Source organism: Taeniopygia guttata, chromosome 1A, assembly GCF_048771995.1.
Source record: "Taeniopygia guttata chromosome 1A, bTaeGut7.mat, whole genome shotgun sequence".
NCBI classification, from domain to species: Eukaryota; Metazoa; Chordata; class Aves; order Passeriformes; family Estrildidae; genus Taeniopygia; species Taeniopygia guttata.
Genome location: NC_133025.1, coordinates 12141254 through 12162641, shown reverse-complemented (window position 1 = coordinate 12162641; position 21388 = coordinate 12141254). Strand labels below are relative to the sequence as shown.

The 21388-nt window shown below is 39.1% G+C and overlaps 2 protein-coding genes across 4 annotated transcripts in view; one reads left to right on the top strand and one right to left on the bottom strand.

Annotated features, from left to right (window-relative positions):
- FAM185A (family with sequence similarity 185 member A) overlaps positions 1–9598 on the bottom strand; it is a 34553-nt gene extending 24955 nt beyond the window's left edge. Inside the window, exons 1-3 of the mRNA XM_030263754.4 lie at positions 9098–9598; positions 4026–4135; positions 769–861 (exon numbers count right to left, since the gene is read on the bottom strand). Of these exons, the coding sequence (XP_030119614.4) occupies positions 769–861; positions 4026–4135; positions 9098–9464 (570 nt within the window). The 5' untranslated portion in view covers positions 9465–9598. The remainder of the gene's footprint in view (positions 1–768; positions 862–4025; positions 4136–9097) is intronic.
- A 120-nt stretch (positions 9599–9718) lies between these two features.
- Positions 9719–21388, top strand: part of CCDC146 (coiled-coil domain containing 146) — a 67803-nt gene continuing 56133 nt past the window's right edge. For 2 of the 3 annotated variants that reach the window (XM_030263745.4, XM_072919369.1), the window contains exons 1-2: positions 9720–9960; positions 16338–16498. In XM_030263745.4, the coding sequence (XP_030119605.4) occupies positions 16349–16498 (150 nt within the window). In that variant the 5' untranslated portion in view covers positions 9720–9960; positions 16338–16348. Of the gene's footprint in view, positions 9961–16337; positions 16499–21388 lie in introns of all 3 variants that reach the window. The other variant, XM_041713757.2, reaches the window with a different exon arrangement.

Genomic DNA, 21388 nt, shown 5'->3' with positions numbered 1-21388 from the left:
GCTTGGCTCCCCACGTTCATACAGCAGTACCTCAGATCTAATGAATCCTAATGCAACCACTTGCATGGACATTACAATACCTAAAACAAGACTGGGTGTGAGAACTGTAGGGAGTTCAGCTCCCTACTTTAAATAAAAGAGAATTGCCTACTTATGTCAAGAAACAAAACCAGAGTATAGTAGTTTGTGGTTAGTCTCATACTGCCATCTACTGAAAAATAACCAAGCGAGTTCTCTACAAAACTGTTCTGTTTGTGATACTTCCCACTGCATCTCACAGTACGATTATATCATTATATATAAATTATATATCATTATATAATATGTGATTGTATTTCCTCAGCTGCAAAGAAGTCTGCAAAACCTTCTACTCTTCCATTCTTATGTAACACTAGAAGTGTATAGCATTTACAGGTATCAAGCCCCTATCCAGTAAAACTCCTGAGTCTTCTGCAGAATCCAAACGCCTACATATTAGCCAAGGAGGAAGTTTAAGAATGTTGTAAGGGGTCTATATAATTAAAGCTGATAGGTTGTATCAGTGGAACAACCTCTCTACTGATCACATACTTACTCCTGCTCTCTATGGAGCCTGTTTATCAACCCAAATCAAGCATAGGCTAATATAATTCAAGAAACAAACATAAGAAACAGTGAAACTGCAATGAGGGTTATTTACATATTCTTTAGCCCATTCTTTAAATTTAATCCTTTTACAATAAATGAGGAGAATAAGCCACTGAAGAGAAAGTTTGACTTCCTACTTACCCCCTTTTCTGTTGCACAAATATCTGTATTTCCATAAAGTGTTCCAAGACCAATAACCTTGCCACCATTTGTCCGTATATCAATTTTATGGCTCTGAAAAAAGTTTAAAAATCATACAGTTAGGCTAACTTGTTCTCTAGTTATGGTTATTTTGTTTTTCAGGTTGTACCGCATTAAGCACTGGAAGCCTTAGTCCTGCAAGCAGAACCAGATTTGACAGTGTTTCACTACACATAAATTCTAATTAAAATTGTATTGCATAAGGCAAAACTCAAGTTTTTAACAAATTAGCTAGGTTTCAAGTAAAAACTGCTCTATAGCCCTTACACCTTTCAGCTGTTGCTGCATACAACCAACAAGAGGAAAAAAAGTACAGAAATACACATAAACAAATCTCAAAAAACCCAAAAAAGAACATCAGCTCTTGAGAATAAAATACAGTCATCTGTAAAACAGAAAATATCAGATTTAAATAGATTGTTCTCTCCTTATACAGTAACATGATGAATTAAATATTTCAATCTGCCATCACAGCTCCTTTGAGGCAGGTACACCATGCTTGTTATCAGAATACTGGTTAAACAGCAAATCCTCCAAATAAGTAACTTGAGGAGAATATGGGAACTTGCAAGATTGGAAAAACTAGTGTATAGCAAGGGCTCAGAGTGGCCACTAATAGTTCAGTAAAATAAAAAAAAAAATCCACAACACAGACACTAATTCCCCCCATCCCAAATTATTAGAATATCTTCCTAATAAAAAACAACCAGGCTTTCAGAGGTAGGAATCTTTAGAGACACCTAACAGACAGAAGGATTTGCTGAGAGAAGAAACCAATTACAATGCTCAAACAGCTTTGTCACCAAGAGGAATTATTCCACCAGCTGGAATAAAAAAGCACTAATTTTTCACAGGGCTTCTCTAAGCAAGGAGAAAGGTTTGAATAAGAGGAGGCAAAAGGCTGTCAGGACCTTAACAGATGGCAGAGGAAAAGCAGAAAAATTTGTTCAGAAGAGAAGGACACTGGTGGAGGATGAATCAGGCTCAGAGATGGTGTGTGGTGAGGAAGCATAGCATGTCTCCCACCAGTGTGAGTGAGATGCCTGGAAATTATTGCTGTCACCAGCGCAGTCAAGGAGTCAGGAGTAATTGAGGAACATGGAAGCATAATTAAAGTGTTTTCCTGGTGGCATTGTTATCATAAGAAGAACAACAACAAAAAAAAAAAAAAAAAAAAAAAAAGAAGCAGTGCTTTCTCCATCTGAAGAAGACCAAAATGCCATAACTGTGTTTTGGAATTACTGTTGCTATTAGTTGACCTAGAGACTTGGAAGAGATAGGGTGAACTGGACTTCAGCCAACTAAAAAACAACCACCACCCAAACAAAACAAAAAAAGAAAATTCACTAAAACCACCCTCACTAAATCTCACTGGCTGGGTAATGTGTACCACAGCAAAACTGCCAGACAAAATCCATTAAAAGCCTCATAGAGACTTCTCCTTTCTGTTCAATTACTAGTATGTATGATTAAGCAAAGCAGATGTCAAATCCCTAATTATATTGTAAAGACACTATAGATTGTATATATTAAAAAAAGCTTTTTTTAAAATTACAATTTATACTAACAACTTCTTGCAAGTTAACAAAATTAGCAGTTGTGAAGCTGTTTGCTGGTGCTCTTGAATAATCCCTACACGACCAGCTTTTTTTCATTTAAAATCATTTATCAAACATATTTTTCTCTCTTCTGTAAAGAAAGGGTTACCTGCTTTGTTAGTTAATGAGGTTAATAACAGCAAACCAACATTAAAAGAGCTTTAATCCATCCAGGGGAGGGCACTATCACTTCACTTTCCTCAGTAAATTCCCAGAAAGGGAATTGGCTCTTATGCTTCACTACAGTGTCTGGTCCATAACATTTTTAGTAGTTTTGGAAAAACCCTGAAGGCTCATACTTCTTTTTCTCCCAAATAATTCTGCTTCTCTAATAATACAGAGTATAATTCCTAAAGCTTTATTAGAAAAAATATGTTCAGTCACCTTACTAGAACTACAGTACTTTTGAAGCAAGATTAGCCTAAAACCCAGCTCTTAATTTTTAAAATTCAAGATACTTCACATCTTGGATTGTATTTGAGACAAGATTCTCAGAAGGTAAGTTAGTAGTCTTTCCTCAAAACCATCTTTTTCGATGATATCACAAAAAAATTCTTGATGCAATGGCATGCCACGATTACTGTCATTTTTACTGGCCAAAACCACCTTGTTTTCTCATGCACTGTTATTGTCATTACTACATAACAGAATAATTTTTAATGAAAATTTTAGATGGGCATCACATAGTACTATTAACTTCTGTGAGATTTTAGGTGCCTTTATTAGAGTAAAACAGTCAACTACAGAATCTGGAAGGTTCAAGCTGTCTATAGTTCCCCAGCTGTGGAGCACACCTAACTCTATTGTATATTACACCACTCCCTAAGCTCAGTTTTCCCGACTTCTGTTATAAAATCGTGTCTTACCACAATAGAGAAAAATGTTGAAAATTTTTCCATATCTCAGAAAAATTGACCCTTCTTTTGAATTTATACTAATTCCTGCAGGTTCAATCCCACACAATCAAGTGAATTTGATTCCAAATAGCACCTAAGTCAGAGAAACTGTGATTGTTTTTACAGCTGTTTATGTCAGCAAACTTGAAGCCTTAAAACTGAAAAAACAACCTCATGCCTATGATACATACAGTATATATCAGATATATTTCAGTCAGGTATTTTAGACATGTAATGTGTAACTTCTGATTGAAAATTAACTTAAATGGATTGTCAATAGCTCTGATATACCAATTATTAAAAAACAAACAAAAAAAACACACACAAAAAAAATCAGCAGCAAGCTGCAAAGTCTTGATTGAGCAGGCATAACTATTAACCTACTAGACAGGAAATCCCAGTCTATTTTTTTTTTTTCTTTGAGGGGTAGGGAAGATAGGGTTCAGGCTTACAGCTGTCACTGCTTCAGCTGGCTTTGGCTATCACAGATACATGGACTTCTGACTCCTTGTTATTTACTAGTTTTGACTTTGTGTTGCAATTGTATGCAATAATTAAAGGCGAGGTGCTGTACACATGGCAATATGAGTGTTGCAATGAGAAATACCAGAGTACTTCTCATCTCCAGAACTGGTTCTAAAGTTTTGACACTATATCCCACCACACAATCCCTTTTCAAACAGTGGGGGAGGGTTCTTTGTACCTTTATTGACTGCAAGACACTAGTCCCCTTCTCTGTTTCTATTTTGCAGTTATCACATTCTATTTTCTGAATCTTCACACAGCCAGTCCCCGATGTTTTGATATCCAAATCTAGAATTAAAAGAGTTTTATTAGCAACAGAAAGAAAAAAGTCAGACATCTTTAACATAGTATTTGATCATATTATACAGTAACCATACATAGCACAGAAAAAGAGCAGTTTCTTTGTTACTTAAAAACCTGCTTGCTGTGTTTGGCCACACACTTTGAACAGCATGAGTAGTCACTATCAACTATGAATACAAAGTTTAGTAAGCCAGTGTTTGAGCCATCCAACTGCAAAAGAGAACATTAAGAAGAATGACTGCAGCCTATGGCAAGGAATCAGCAGGGTGTGAACCTTAAGTGAAGTCTCATCTTTTCTTTAACTCCACCTCCATCTCCTATCTACCCTAGCCACCAATTCCATTAGAAATTCTACTTAGACACCCTGACACACATTTTGGCATAGAAGGTTGGCAGGTGTTTGAGGCTACATGTTGAGTAAAAAGGTTCAGCAGCACAAATACATAGGCCTTGCTGCTCCACTAGCCAGCAGCACAACCCAAAACCAGGCATAGAAGCATTGGTGTGCATAATTCTCCCCAGCCTTCTGGAAAGGCTGACATTGAAGAAGCATGAAGAAGCCTCTAGTCTGAGTCACCTCACCTTGCTACTGTTCATAGACTCCCACAAAGAAAAAATCACCAGGTCTTGTAGATAAGATGCAGCAGCAGGAAAAGCATTTTTCTGCCTTTTGTCTCACCTCTGGGTTTAGGGAATGGGAAAAAGTTTGAGAATGTACAGTCTGGGCATTCTGTCTATATCAATAATATTTTCTATAATAATTTGTATAAATGACCACCATAGTGGCTGGCAAAAGGTAAAGGCAGAAGAAGAAAAAAATTATTTTGTTCTTGCAAGGATAAAAGGTAAAAAAGAAGAAAAAGAAAAATTGAAGAGCAATCAGAAGTGTTTGCTGCAAGACACAACTGAAGGACTAAGAGACACTGAGCCCCATTACTCCCTAAAAAAGAGGAGATTTGGTAAAGAAACCTTTATTAAAGCAAATGTGAGTCTTTCCTTCACTGCCACTGCCTGCTAAAGTTATCAGAAAGATGAAAAGAATAATCAGAATGTGCAAAACAAGCTTTGTCCTGAGGAGATTCCCAAGTCAGACCATGGGAATTTCCTTCGGAACCTTAAGCCTGAAGATCAGTAGTGATCAATAGTGTCGCACTGCTGCCCAGGACAGCAGTGTCCTTCTGTCCTGCCTCCTGGAACCATGACAACAGTAAGCTTGCAGACCATGAAAAAGAGAGATTGAGAGCTTCAATTAAGAACAAATGGAAGTCTTGTCACCTGGCAAACTAGGAGAATCCAAGAGACAGAGGTAAAACAAAACATCTTTGCAGCAAGCACACTGCTTACAGCTGCAGTAAGCCAAGAGGTTAAATTTAGTGAAGGACATAGACCAAATTCAAAGGTAACAATTCCTTAAGAAAAAAGGAACTGCTCTGTTCACCCACTGGACAACTGCACAGTGCTTGGGAAGGTCTACAACCAAGACTTCTTCTATTTTGCTTTCTGAGAAGAGAGTCCCAAAAGCCAGTTTGCCTGTGCAAATCCTTGAATTCCATCAGCTTGAAACCCTCCTGCTCTTACTGCTTCTGTCAAAAGGGATGAGAAAAAGACTTGAGAGTGCTCAGTTTAGCCATGATACAAATTCATTAAGACTTTTACCAGAATGAGGTTAAAAAACTTCTGATCCTGTAGAACATATTATTGCCATCATTTGAAAAGGTGGTTCAGTAGTATCATCCTAGTTATCAAACATGGGTGCTAAAAGAGGACCTGGAAGTCTGAAAATTCATAACAAAGTCATAAAGAAGCACCAAGGACTTCTGGAAAAACACTTTGAGCAGAGTCATGCTACTTTGCTATCCTTTATATAACAAAAATTAATGGACAAGGAATTAAACCCCTCTGTCTCTTCTCCTCAGGGTTCCCGAACCAAGGATAAACAACTCCATAAAGAAGCAGACTGAAAGCTGGATAATACTGCCAATGAAATTTTAACAAGGAGGAACAAGATACAATCTGTTTTGGTGCCAAAACTCCAAAAATAGCCAGTTTGATTCCTCCCTAGCAAAGGCAAGGGCTGAAGCCAACTTTAGCCACATAAACCACAAAGAATGCATGAAGATCTTTGTGGTGTAAAAGACTTGTATCAGAAATTAAGGTATTTAGGAAAAAATAAACACTTTGGTATCAGAATGTAGGCAGGTGTACCCCAGGGTATTTAAGCATCCCAGTTATTAAGCTGCCTTAAGCTATAATACTTGAAATAGATTGGATAATTATTTATTTTCAGATGACTCAGAAGCCCTATACTACTAGAATTATCTCAAATTATGATTATGCAAGCCCTCAGTTCAGTTTACTTCTGCATACTCATGGAGTCAATGTACAGTAACCAGAAATCAAAAGGCTGGTTTCAGATTTAATTAACACATGGAAAAATAAATAAGCTTGACTAAAAAATTCCTTTACATCTGCCATTGATGAAGGTTGGATGTATCAGAGGGGATTTTCAGATCATGTATGATATTGAAATCCTATACAGAGCTCAAAACCAGACACTAAGATAGACCGAGGATCTTTTGGTACTTTCCCTACTAAGCTGCTTAGAGGTTGCCTTTGGTTTAAAATGCATACTTAAGCTCAGCATCTTCCACACATGCTCTTCATTCAGGCTCTAAGGAGCTTTAGATAACTTGCAGCCTCCTGGATAAGCTCCAACCTAAATTGCAAAAGCTGTTATGAAATGCCTTAATTTTTCACTATGAAGACTTTCAGGAAGATTCCTCACACTGAAACCCTTTATGAAGGCTGAAATTCTTCCCATCTTGACACAATGAATTCTGCACCTTGAGAATAACCAGCTCTGGAGTGACTTGTAATAGTCACTTAGAGACCCTGGAGAAACCAAAAAAGCAAAGGACTACAGTGTCCAGACACACCTGGTTCCAGAGAATTGAAGGATAATAAATAGAACACTGGGTTTGAGTCTCAGTAATTATGGGATGGACTCTGTGAATGTGCTCCAGACAAGCCAAGGTAATCTTTGTGCTTGCCAAGCAAAGGAGGAAAAAAAAAAATAAAAAGAAGAGCTGTAAGGTAGCAACTGAAAATTCTCAGGTGAGAGTCAAGACTACAAGATCTTGGAGAAGAGAATCCAGCTGCAGTTCAGTGACAGAGCCAATGAGTAGAGAGCTAACAGCTGATCTGTTTAAGAGAACAGATTTGGATTTCCAGATATCTTTAACAATGGCTTTAGTTCCATATTGTCTTTCAGCTATAAGCTATGCACTACCTTCAACAGTACAAGAAGCTGGAAATAAGCACAAATAGCAAGGTTCAAAACTTTTATCAATGACACTAAATTATTCAGACTAGTCAAAAACTCACTGACAAATTGCAGGAGGACACCTTGGAATACCACATACTCAAATGATAAAGTAGCAGGAAATTAAACTGTGGGACTCTGACAAGAGTTTACCATGAAGCTCTCACCCTGAAACTGTTTCCATGTGTAAAGGGACACTCAGAAGAGAGAGCCACTGAGCATTTGAGCTCTATCAGGCTCTGAGAATCCTGCAATGAAAACAGTTGACAGCTAAGAGAATGCTTAAATGAAATATCCTTTACAGTTGCGCTATTCCTACTCTTCTCTGAGCATCTGTTTATGACCAGAGACAGGGCAGTGGCTGCTGGAGTCATGGTAGGAGTCAGTACAACCATTCTGACAGAGAAAAGTACACTGAGGGCAGGAAGGGAGAGATTATATGCACAAATATTCTGTAATTACTTACAAAATATTTGTGCATATATTAGTTGCTAGGAAACAAAATAGACCCTAAGTTGTGATAAGTGTATTTAAGAAACATCCTTTCAGTCATAAGCAGTGTTTAAAAAAATTAAATTATAGGGATGAGTAAGACTGGAAAATGTGAGAATGATGTTACATCAAACCCATAGGACTTGTCCATTTTGAATTATATACAGTTCAGAAAAACAAGAAAAAAAAAATGCACATTGTAGAATTTTCCCTAAGATAGAGGGTGGGAAAAAATGTAAAGTAAGATAAAAGGTGCAGAATATATTTGCTGTATGTAACATCATATTCAGCAAAAGTCATAGATTGTGCATATGAAGAGTAAGTAGGGCGGGATTATTCATAATTTCTCATATCACAACTGCATCAGGGCATTAAATGAAATAATGCAGCAGTCTTTAATAACTTTAAGAAAACAACAGTCCAGGTGCATTGTGCATCAAAAAGTTTTTCCAGCATGATGAAACATTCTGCACTGTATAGGAAATTGCCCAAATCCATAGGAAAAAAACAAAACCACATTAATGACTGGACACAAATCTCTGAGTTTGTCCTCCCTAAACTCGGGGCCACTGTCAGAACTTCACTGTCAGATTAGTAGAGATGTCTATTGGTTTAGCTACTCTCACAAATTGTGTTGCATAGAAGAAACCCTGCACAGATAACAACCCTGCGCCCAAAAAGATAATGCAACGTTTGAACTGAGCAAGGGAGCCCTTCTGGGTATTTCATCCGCACCGTTACCTTCCAGGCTTTTTTGACCTGCAGACAGCCACCGAGCATAGCCGGGAGGGAGCCGGAGGATGCCGGACAGCCCCTGGGAGCAGGCGCGCCCAGCCCAGCCGAGGATGCTGTCCCGGAGCCCAGTCCCGTGAGCAGCAGCTGCCAGAGCACGCTCCGAGTGCCGCTCACCAGCTCCAGTTTAGCACGAACCACAAATGGCAAAAGGGCCAGCAACAAATCGCGTACCCAAAGCCCAGGAAGTGCCGGCACACAGCAAACAAGACGGGGCGTTCTGAATTAGCGAGGGCGCGACGCCGCTCCCCACAGCGGCTTGCAGCCGAAGCGCCAGCCCAGCCCAGCCCAGCCCAGCCCCGGTGGGGTCCCCGCGATCCGTGCGCCTCCCCCGCACCCACCGAACTTCACCGGCGTCCGGATGTCCACGGCGGCCTTGCTGTCCACGCCGTCCGCCACGATCGCCACCTGCCCCAGCGCCTCGTCGTGCTCCACCCGCACCGGGTCCCGCTGCCGCCCGGGGCTGCCGCCGCTCACGGCCACCAGCACCCGGTCCGCGCCCGGGCAGCGCTGCGGGTCCAGCGGGCGGACGCTCACCTGGCACGGCAGCCGCACCCGCAGCCGCCCCCGCGGGCTCACCGACAGCGCCCACTCCCGCGGCGGGGGCGGACCGGGGCCGCTGCGACCGCGCCGGGGGACGGGCGGCGCCCACTGCCCACCCGCCGCTCGCACGGCCAGGGCCGCCCAGCGCGGGGGCAGCGCCCTCATTGCCGCCGGCAGGGCGAGAGCGCCCGGGAGCCGCGTCAGGAGAGCCCGGGACGGGACGGGACGAGGCCGCTCCTGGCGGGCGGCCGTGACCCCCGGCCGGTCACGTGGCGGGGCTGCACGCGGGGAGCGGCACCGGCACGGCCGGTAAACAGGCGGTGGCTCCGCCGCGGAGCCTCTTGGGAGTCGTAGTTCTACAGCGCGCGGAAGGAACTACAGCCGTGCCCACGGGCCTATCGGAGAGCGGGAAGGGCGGGGCATTGCCGAGAGTCTGCTGCTATTGGGCAGCGGGGCTGGAGCGGAGCCAATCGGGAGCGGGGGCGGTGAGGCGGGAGGGAGGCCGCGCGCGGGTCGCCATAGCGACGGGGACGCCGCTCGGCCGGGCCGGGCCGGGCTCTGCGGCGGCCGGGGGGAGTCCAGGGGACCGGGGCCGGGACCGGGACCGGGGCCAGGCGAGGCAAAGCAAAACAGAGTCGCGGCTCCGACGTCTAGGCGGGAAGTAAGTCAAGGGCGCCGCCACAGCCGTGTTTGAGGAGTCCCTGAGGGTCAGGAGTGCGGTCCCTGGGCGGGGCCCGGGCGGGGCCGTGTCGCGCGTGAGGAGACGAGGCGCCCCGGGCGGCCTGGCCTTCGGGGCCCTGCAGCCTACAGCGAGCCCGGGCCGCCGAAATGTGCTCGGTCAGCCGGGGTAGAAGCAGTTTGGCAGATGTGTTGGAAAACTAACACATCTGTTGGTTTTATTGGTTGGTTTTTTGAAGTGATATCACAAAGCACCACTGTCACTAAGTTTTGGTCAATGTGTTGTGCTGCTTTTTAGCGGTTCTGAAGACAAGCAAATAAATATTTTCCTGAGTTCTGTGCAAATACGCCATGAGACAATTGTCCTTACAGGGTTTACAAACAAGTAGGGAAGCACTTAATTAAAAGTTTAAAAGACTCTTCTGGACTTCATACCCCACGTTATCATCGTATAACAACTTTAAAAAATTAGGTGGGGCATGTGGGCAATAGATGAGGCACGGTCAGGGGCTGAATTCTTGTAATAGTTGTTTACTGCCAATAATGAGAGAGAAAAATGCACAGAAAGCTGCATTGTCTTAGCAAGATTGCAAAACAAGACATAATGAAATCTGGGCCTGTTACTTAATTCCTGTCTCCCTTTTGCACTCCATGTGTTTATATTTCATAAATAACCATGCAGGCATGATACTTAGTCATCAAATACTTTTCATCTCATTAGCCCTATTTCCATTTCTGTGACTGTCTGGCTTTGATTATTTATCAATCTGAAATGACAGCTCAGCTTCCAACAGGAAGGAAGATTGCTCTGTTTCTTCAGTCCATTGGTAATTTTCACTGTGGAAAGTTTAATGAAGGTTCATATTCACCAATAAAGCCCATCAAGGTAAATATTGCATTGGTTTACATTACTCAGTCTCAAAACATCCTTGGGCTAAACACACAAAGGGCTAGCCTGTTTTATGATAATCTAGTACACAAAAATTGAATTCTAGAAAGTTTAAAAAGTGTCAAGAAATATCTTGGGACATGACGGAAGCTGGAAGTTTTTTTTCCCAAGTCTTCAGAAATAGTGGATTTTGGGAAAAAAACCTACAAAATTCTCACCCTTGAGACCAATTCCAAATTTGGATGTCAGATTGTTTGTCAGGGGGAAAGTTAGAGCTATGTAACAAGTGTGTTGCAATGTGCTATGACTCCACTAGATGACAGCCAGTTCAGCAAATAACTGTGATCCCTCCGACTGTTCGAGGGAATCTGGTCCCGGGTAACTCAGTGGGGCTCACTGCTGCCTCCCTTTCCCCCTGGGTCAGTGCTGGGGTTCCTGATCCTTGACTCCCTCCTCCTCTGAAACAATAGTGCTGCTTTCTCACAGCCCCCTTTTCCTCCAGGAGCTTGGTATTTGCTGCTCCTCACATAGGCAGAGGTTTATCAATACCCACAATCTGCAGTAAACTGTGCTCTGCATCACCTTTAATATTGTCAGGCTTTGCATGGTTAACAAGTTAGTTCAAGAAACCATTCCAAAATGTTTAAGCCTCAATTATGTTTATATTTCATTGTTGCTGTTGGGTTTTCTCATTAGATACAGACTAAGCATGCATGGTTAAAAATACTGAACAAAACAGAGAAAAAGTTATTGCTGGAAATAAGTTCTTTCTCCATACATATGAAATCTCATGTGTTTAATGTTTTACTTATGTCATCTATATGTTTTGCAATATTAAAACAATATAGCAAAATAGTTTTCTGTTTAACTTTCATGCTTTTGTTTGGATCAAGTGGTATAGCATGTAGCATGCTACACCAGTGAAAGAATATTTATTTATTTACTTGTTTTCGTCTTTCATTTTTTGACTTGTCATTTGCAGGAAAAGAAAGTTGCATTAAATTTATAAGTGAAGATATAATTAGAACTCTTTTGATAGCTGCATGATTTCTTAGTGAATTACAATCCTTATTTGCCATTTTGCCAGATATTGATGATGTATGCCAAATAATATTCAGTATTTTATGCAAAAGATCAAAAAACCCTAGAACTCATAGAAGTTCTATAAAGTGATATAAAGTGGATTTTAAGCCAAAGCATTATCAGATGCACTTTTAGGCTAAGGTGAGAGAGACATTTCAAGAAAAGAGGAATTAAATAAGAAGTATTTACAGGCGAGGCTGTAGAAGAAATACATTTTTCCAACTTTTGTATTTGGAGTTTATCACAGAACAACTACAAACTGGTGCAGGTACCCACAGAGTATAAACTTAGTCTGCCTGGGCAAGATTAACTTCACCCATTTGCTCTAATTGTAATGAAGAAATAATGTGACTTTACTTAGGAAGATAGGGCCACCTTTATCTGTATTTGGGGTTTTTTTAGTGGTGCATTTCTGAACTGCTTCCTTGAATCTTCTTAGTTCTCAGCATGTGTCTAGGGCTCAGTAGGTAGGCAAATTATATTTTGTTTGTTTCCTCCTCTGTACTTTAGCATTGCAAAGCATGCAATTGTTTGGATTTCAGGGATTTTCTTGTTTGTCACGCTACCAGAAATTTTCTGAGGAAAGTTCCTCATGGAAACCATGTGAAATGGGAAGTGACAAATCTTACCATTCAAATTCTCCTTATCTTAGCCATATCAAATTAGAACTCCAGCAGATGAAGTCTGTGTGTGGCTTAGGGTGGTTCTATCCCAAATAGCAGAGATTTGAAAACAAAGGAAAACAGCAGAACTTATGACAGAAATTGTTGAGCAGTTTAGGTAGAAATTGTTAGCAGTTTATGTTGTGCTCTCATTTCCCCAGAGTGGTGAGGTTGTACAGTCTAATCAAACAATCCATTCTGATTCACATGCTTTTGATAATGTCCTATTGTACATGATGTAGTTTTAAATTCACGTGTCATTTAATGTTGGCATGGTTTTGTTGTTTAAAGACACATCTATTCATGCTGAAGCACAGGCTCTGCCCAGTTAAAACAGAAGGTCTTCTACTTTAACATTAGGGGAAAAGCATAAAAAAAATATAGGGGGTGGAAAGAGGACCACTGTGTGATAAAATAAATCTATGGTGCTCCTGTTATTATCTGTAGGTCTCATCCCTTCTCTTTGAAGAGGATATGGTGAAACTGAAAAAGTTTTGGAGAAGAATGAGGACAGTGGAAGGCAGAGAAGGGCTTTCATGCCAGTGACAGCAGGTGGATTGTCTGCTTTAGCCTAGAAAAAGAATTGTCAAATGATGATTCAACATTAGGAATAAACCTAGTGACCTAGAAAAGTTGTGATTATTCAGTGACTCATCCAGTAAAAGAACTAGGTGACATCAAGGAGCCAGATTCAAAAGCCACAAGAAGCACTGGTACTCATGTCATGCTGAGGCAAAATGAAAATCTGTATTCCCCTGGATTTTACCAATACTGAAAGTTTTGAGTGAGTTCAAGGAGACAGGGGATGAGTTCAGAGAAGCATCACCACACCATGACTGGTGGGTACTTCTGTCGCTCCCCAGGCATCCAGCTGTAGGCTGGAAGTGTGCAAAGATAGTGGATTCGTCTTCATACATGGACCTGCATCTCTTTATGTTCAGAATAAAATTTTATATTTTGCACCTGTCACTATGAAAATAATCCATGCAGCTAAGTGCCACCTACCTGAATTCTGCACCGATTTGTGTATAAACATTGCTGTTTGCTAGAGGGAGAGAGAAGTAAAGATGCTGAAATGAATTTGGGGAATCTGAGTTCAGATTTCTATTGTTATTGCTGCCCTGAAGCTGTTTCACAAGACAGTTCTCAGCCTGATGTGACCCAGGTTCCAAAACAGCCTTGTAATTCCCGTTCTCTGCAATTCTGTGTCGAGGATCAAGGCTGTGATATTGTTTGCAGTTCCACAGTTTGAAAACATCCTTACTTGTTGGGCTACTCCATGAAGTTAGAAATCATGACAACTTTCATTCCTATTTCAATTAGTCAGTTTATTTACCAGATACTTCAAAGACACAAATTTTCCACTTTGCTTTTTGAAGTTCATAGATCAAATTTTATATAAGCTGAATTATATATTTAGTAATGTAGTAGGTAATGGAAGAATGCTAAACCTTTTTTAATGTCCCATAAAACCTATGTATGTTTTGTTTATGTCTGCCCCCTCTTAAAACTACACGGAGACAAGGGCTTGTTACACTAGCTGAGGCTGTCTAATGGGTTTTCTCTGTCTCAGATTTCTATAGTTGTGTCTTAACTTAAAATTATAAACTTTTCAGATTCAGAAGATTTTTTTGTCGTTGTTCTCTCCCTGCCCAGGAAACTGGAGTCTTGGTGAGGACTCTTTTGTACTACTGTACTGGGAGAAGGTATATTTTTGACTGATGTCAACTGTATGTTTCACATACAAGTATTGATAATTATTCCTACACCCATGAAACACTCACATTTTGGCATTGTTCTACTTAGAGTTTCTGCCACAGTGCTTTTCCCTCTGTCTAAATTCTAAGTTGAGAGGAGCAAATAAAACAACAGCAGACGTAAACACAAAATGCATATGCTAAAATATTCATCAGTTCTTTACAGATGAAAAATCACTTGCTATTCATAAATGTGTATGCATGTTTATGTACAGTAACTCAGAGTTTCTTTCTTGGCCTCTATGATGTTTACAGTTATTTCACAATGTTTTGACTCCTCCAGGAGGGATCATGAAATTGCTTTTTTTTCCATAAGCAAATACAGACACTGAAAGCTCTCTAAAAGTCAAAATGTTCCTGAAGGAATTCCAAACAGTACTGAAGAAAGTAAAAAACTTGCCAGTTTAACTTTCACTACCTTTATAGACAAGTGACTTTTTAAAAGGGGAATACAAGTGACAACATTTTTGTATCCATTTTCCCACCACAATTATAAGAAGGAATTATATTTTTCTTAACTGTCAGCTTTCTGGCTGTGCAATGCCAAATTGCACTGTCTGTTTCATTGAAAAGATCTGGTATATATAATAGAAATATTCTCAAAATTTCTTCTTAATCTTATTACAGTTTTAATTTTGGTTGTCCTTGATTTATAGTGAAATGCTCTCTTTTAAAAAAGAGAAAGGTCTTCCATATATTATGTGAAAGGCTAAATAATGTCAAGACTGCCTAATTCGAAGAGGATTCTGCATCTTTGGCAGCTGATGAGTTTTACTGTGGTGTGGTTCCATAGCTGAATACAATGTGCTCTGCATAATAGCTAATGTAGAAAGACCTTCCGGTGTCAGGTGAACATTTGCAAAAGTTGATGTTCTTTCTCCCAGAATTTTGCACTAAAATACTGTGATATTGATCTGTCCATTCCTGTCACCTACAGCTTCAGTGAACTTGTGAAGCAATTCTTGAATTCCTCCATCTCCACTCCATCTCCACTTTGATCTGTGCTTTGCTCTACAAATGCTCCATGCTTCCCTTATCTCGCTATGTCATGGCGAGATTTTTGTGTGCCTCACAAACCCCTCTTCCCCTCTCTTCCCTCTGTAAGATGCTTATTGTCTCTATTGGATAATCCCATGTCTCTTATATCTTTCTCCTGAGATGTTTTTGTCACCTTCCATACTTCTTCATGTAAAAGATTGGCATTTTAAAACTCTTTGGATATACAAAGCTCTTAAGATGCTGTTATGCCAGAAGATGGGTTTTTCAGATATTAATTCATGTTTGATGTAATGATGAGGAGCTACCTGATGGACACTGCTGTCTTATCAGGGTACCAGGAGCATTGTATCCCCTTGTATTCCACATCCCATTTCCCTCACCCACCTTGGCATTTTCGCACATCTCAAAGAGTTCTGATGATTGAAGCTTGGAACATAATTCTCAAGTGCTGGACCAAGATAGTAAACACAAAGTAAAATGATAGAAACTTTGTGGCATTAAGTCCCATCTTGCTGAGAAGTACTGAATGTCCTTGATCTATCTGTTTCTAATGAAAGTATCTTAGAGATTTCTATTCCTCTATGACAGATATTAATATGGGATTTTCTATAAAAAAATATAGCAAAATTATGTTTTCCAACAACCCTGCTTGTTCCAACCTTCTTTAATTTCTCTGTCTGTGCATTTATTAAAATACTGTGTTACCTAACTGGAATAAGAACTTTCTTCAGGATATTTTAATGGTATCAAGAGTATAATAGAATGACAGTGCAGCCTCTTGCATGAAGTCTGTCATGAAGTTGTAACTGTAGAGGTAACTAATTTGCTCACATTGTGACTTCTATGGTTTGAACACGGGTCTGACATACTGATGTAGTGGCTTTTACACTACACATTTATCTTTCACAATCATATGAAATTATGATCCCTGCATCTAATATATTGTATTGGTATTTTTGTTACTTTCTAGAGCTTTAAACAATGAGTCAGGCTGATGAAGGAAGTGCTACTGACACAGAACTGGCAACTGAGGATGAGTCCCCCACCTCTGTGCTGAGTCCAGCAGCTTCCAGCCAGGAGGAGGGACCCACTGACCTAACAGCAAGTCCTGCCTTTCAGTGTTTAGATGAGGTACCCTGTGTCCCAGATTTCTCTGTCTGTAACAGTACAAATTAACTATTCTGAGGTGTATCTTTTACTGTTAATAATTGAAGGTTGCTTCCATAGACTATCTATATCATTCCCATTTCTTTGATTTTTTTTTTTCTAAGTGGTAAGAAAATTTTGTGAAGCAGGGTCATATTCTTGCTGAGGATGCTGTGCTTGATAGAGAATCATGTTATTTTTTTTCAGTGATTATGGCCTTAAGGGGAATGAGAATTCAGAGGTCTTGGTTTTGGTTTTGTAATATTCTATTTGTAGAAGTAATTGATTGCATCATGATTTTTTAAAAGGCTCTGCAGCTACAGGAAAAATCACAGGTAAGTGGTTCCGAAGGCAATATTAATTGATGATGGTGATAGAAGAAACCTTTTGGAGCTCAGTTTCTTTTGTGATTTTCTTTTTTTTTGTGTTAAGGAATCTTTCAGAATACTAGAAGTATTTTAAAATTTTGAGTATCAAATATATATCAAATGGAATCCTTAAAATGTAAGACCAGAAGAGTCATTAAGAGATAATTAATCCAAATTCAGCACTGAAGTAGATTTCTGCAGATATTTGTCTAATTTTTTCTTAAATCTTTATTTGGTGGTGATAGCTCTTTGGATATCTTTTTCCAGCATGTCATCATTGCCAGGGTTTTATAAAAAGCTTTCCCTATATCCCAGTTTAATTTTCCTTTGTACTGAATAATTAAGCTTTCTTCTTGTCTTTCCCACATTAAAATGGTAGACCAGCCAATTTCTGTCCTCTTTATAATAAAAATGTACATCTCTCTCTTGTATACTTGTCAGACTTTGTTCATACTTCATGTTTTTCTTGAAGTTCTTACCTAAAGTTGCTTTACCTTGGACTCTTTCCATTTTGGATCTGTCAGATCAGTTTGCTACCCTGGCTCTTACTCTGCCTTCAGTCTAAGGTCAGGAGAAAGGACATGGCAAGAATTTGTAGTGAAGGGGAAAATAGCACTGGACCTTTGCTATCCTGCTATTAGATCATATTGAACAGAGTTTAAAGCTGCTGCTTTCAGTCCAGTGCCAGTGTATGAGGAGCCTACAGCTTCCAGTATTGTTGCAGCACAAACCCCCTTTATTCTCAGTCCGAGGCTGCAGTAAAAGTGCCTCCACGCTCCTAAACTGTATTCTGCATTTCTGCTTTGTTTTCCTTATTTTTAATCATGGTGAAAACTAACTTTTCTAGACTTACTCTAGAAAATGATTAGATTATTTGCCTGATTTTTTTCTCAAAAAAATCTTTCAGAAGAGGTTATTCCACTTATCAAATTTAAAGCTAACTTGTTTAACACTGATAACATTGTAAACCATTAATGGCAAATACAGGAAAAACTTAGTATTTAGAGTTGTTACCAACACAAGAAAAAACATGCTGTGGAAAAACAAAGTAAGAAATTAGCATAATATTTCATAAGTGAGGTCTTCTGGTAATTTTGTCAATTTCTAGAAGAGAACTATGACTCATTTATTTTACCATAATTTTTAACAGTTTTAACTTTACTGGTGAGTTTGGCTTTTCATCACTTATTCACATTTCTTCTCTTCCACTGACGTATTTGTTTTCTGCTGTTGAACTTTATACATAATTTAGGGATAAATATAACACTTCAGTCACCATAGAGGTTTCTTGCATCGATGCTGGCTTCAACTACTTGGAATAGCTTTCAGGATTTTTACACAGAAGCAGAATGGTATCATATTATCTCAGTTTCACTGGCAGGTCATTTATACCTGTACAGCATATATTTATCAGAAGAGAAACCTTTGGTTATTATCAGATTTCTTTAAAAACAGATATATGCCCTCTTTCCATCAAGCCAGTCTTGTTTTTCTCATATAAGCAGCAGATACTAAAACATGCAAAGAGCAAGAATTAAAACATGTACACTATCTCTCCTTTATTTTAATAAAACCTTAATAGTAACATTGTTTAGCTTTGTGGGTTAAATAGAAATATTGAAAACTTGACAGAGTTCAAACAAAAGCCATTCAATTCATCATGACTTCTTTTCACAAAGTATTTTTATTTATTACCAAGTTAACATCTGTTCTGTTGGTTAGGGTACTGCCATACATTCACAAAATAAACTTTCCACTTCTTTTAGCCTTTGTTGTTATGTCTTTGAAATAAAGATCTGTGCTCAAACACTTCTAATTTAATTTCTTGAATTGTGAATCTTTCCTCATATCTTGTTTTCTTCTAATATTAGAAATAGATCAATATGCATCTGTTAATAACTTTCATTGAAAACTACATAGTCTAGTACCTGTGTGATGAAAAAAATATATTACTTGAATAAATGCCACATTAAGATGCAATAAATTAAGCTCATTTTATTTTGATTTTTGTGCATTATAGGCCATGTATATATAATCTGATTCTTAAAAGGCAGCAGAAAATGTATTGAATTGTGTCATACAAGTACATTGTTTAAACAGCTATTAATTTAATTAAATAGATTTTTAGTAGTAGTTAGCTTCAACAAAATTATCTAAAATTGTATTCAGCCTTTGCCTGCAAATTTATAATTTTTTTGCAACAGATGGTAATATAATATATTTAACTTCTCCCTTTATCCTTATAACATCCTTGCTACAACAATGCTATTACTGCTAAAGCAGCAGAGGACAAACTGAACCTGTCATTTGAATAGAAGAAGCAACCAAACATGACATGAAACTGGACTGAATTCTCAAAAAGACAAGATTATGCAGAATGAAAATAAAAAAGACCAGTTAACAAATTACCTCCTACCCAGTCTCTTCATTTTTGTCCTCATAATTTTTGTGCTTCACTATATTGTACAGTAGCATTTTTTCCCCTCTGGCCACTCAAGTTGTGTTTTACTTTCCTCCAGCTGATCCAGTTTTAATGGGAACATAAATAAAAAAAACATTATTTGTCGTAATGATGTTGTTGATGTTTAGACACAAAAAAAAGACTCCTACTCTATACATCTTCCCATTCTGATAGTGAATCAAACAAAAAAACTCCAAAGAGACATCAAATGGTGGGTATCTTCTCCCAGTTTGAGGTGTTTTTACTCAAGGCAATATCTTGTGCTTTCTCTTTCTTTTGTTGGTATGTTTTTAGGTTAGAAAAGTAGTTCAGTCAAATGTATACATCCACTTTTAAAACCATACCAAAAAAAAGATTCTGCAACATTTATCTTGCACGCTTTTGCAGCGGACACTCAGAAGCAGCAGAAATTGTTCTGCAGAATAGTGCAGGTGTGAATGAAAAGTGTTTTGCTGTTCTCCAGACCCAGTGGGCTGGTGCCTTGTTTGGAAGGTACCACAATAATCCCTTCCTGCTAACAGACATCATCCATTTATTTGCTAAATCTAAACATGCAGAAGAATAAACTCCTTTGGGAGATTTTTCTGACTGGTCTATCGTAAACTGTTGCACTCTATATCCTATGAAATGATCAGTGCCCCCTATCTGATACCAGCACCAAATCTTTCATTTGTGTTACTTTTTTTGATGGAAATTGTCACTATCATGCTACATTTCTTCATCTCTGATGTCCATGTGTCCTATTGCCATCAAGAAGCAGAAAGAATCTTTCATAAATATTTTTCGTTACTATTTTGAAGCTCAGAGTCTTTCTGAGATTAGTGAATTTACACTCCTGAACTGCTAATAAAGTTGCTAACCAAAATCTTAATTATAGTGGAAACACACAGCAAAATCTCAGTGTTTACCAAGAGATCAACTGTATGACGAAGAATTCTCAAGCATATTCTGTTTCTGATTATCTGATGCTGATTCATGTCCATCTGCTATATGTAAAAGCTTTAATGTCAAAGAATGATGCATGTGTTTGAATGTTGTTTGAGGGGAGAAAGGTACTTTTCATTTTTCTCCTTTTTCTCATTTGTGCTGCAGGAAAGAAGAGGAAGTCACATAAACGTTGACTACAACTTTCAAATATAAATACTAAGAATCAATATTTCACATAATTCTTCAGTGACATAGAGACATCTAACGCCATTCTAGAAATTAGAGTTGTTTCCAATTTCTTTTGGTAACAAACTGGTTTTTAATTCTCTCCTAACTTAGGTTAAATGGTGGGTGTAAAGAAGTTTCCTTTAAAAAAAAGTTTATTTATCTTTAAATGAAAAGTTTCTTAGAAAAGCTACTTTGGTAGATTAAGGTAGACTTTTTTTTCTTTTTTTTTACACATAATCACGATTTTAATTTCTGTCTCTGTACACATGCTGTAATGTGCTTTCTGCTGTTATAAAGTATGATCATCACTATATTTTTGCATGGTAACTATAGCAGCACATAATTTGTTTTAGTACTCATCACATATGTATGTGCTCTGTCAAAGACATAAAAATCTTGACACAGCTTAGTATGCTGAAAGCAAAGAACATTTTTAAACTTAAGCTGATCCTGGCATACTCCACACAACAAGCTTCAAAGGCTCCTGGCCCAACAAAAAAGCGTATAAATATGTTGGCACAGACAGCTGAGACAGATGTTGTCTCCACCTCCATGCAGAGGAATCTGACTGCTAATTAAATAAACCCTTTTTGACTTTGTTGAAATGGTCGCTTGGGGAGTCATCTACAGCTGATGTGTCTGTAAGCTAGAGTATGGTTTTTTGCAACAGCTTCCAGCAAGCAGGAAATAGTTTGTATTGTGAATGTTAAAGCAAATTGTTGTTGCAACAGGAAAGTTGATCGTTCCTAAAAAGGCTGTAGAGGAATTGGTTGAATTTACAGGTGCCTTCAAACAGCAGGAATGGGAACAGAGCTGGTGTAACATGCTCGTTTTATGGAGAGGCTCTTTTTACCACTAGCAGGTAACATTGTGAGGAACAGGCCAGGAAGT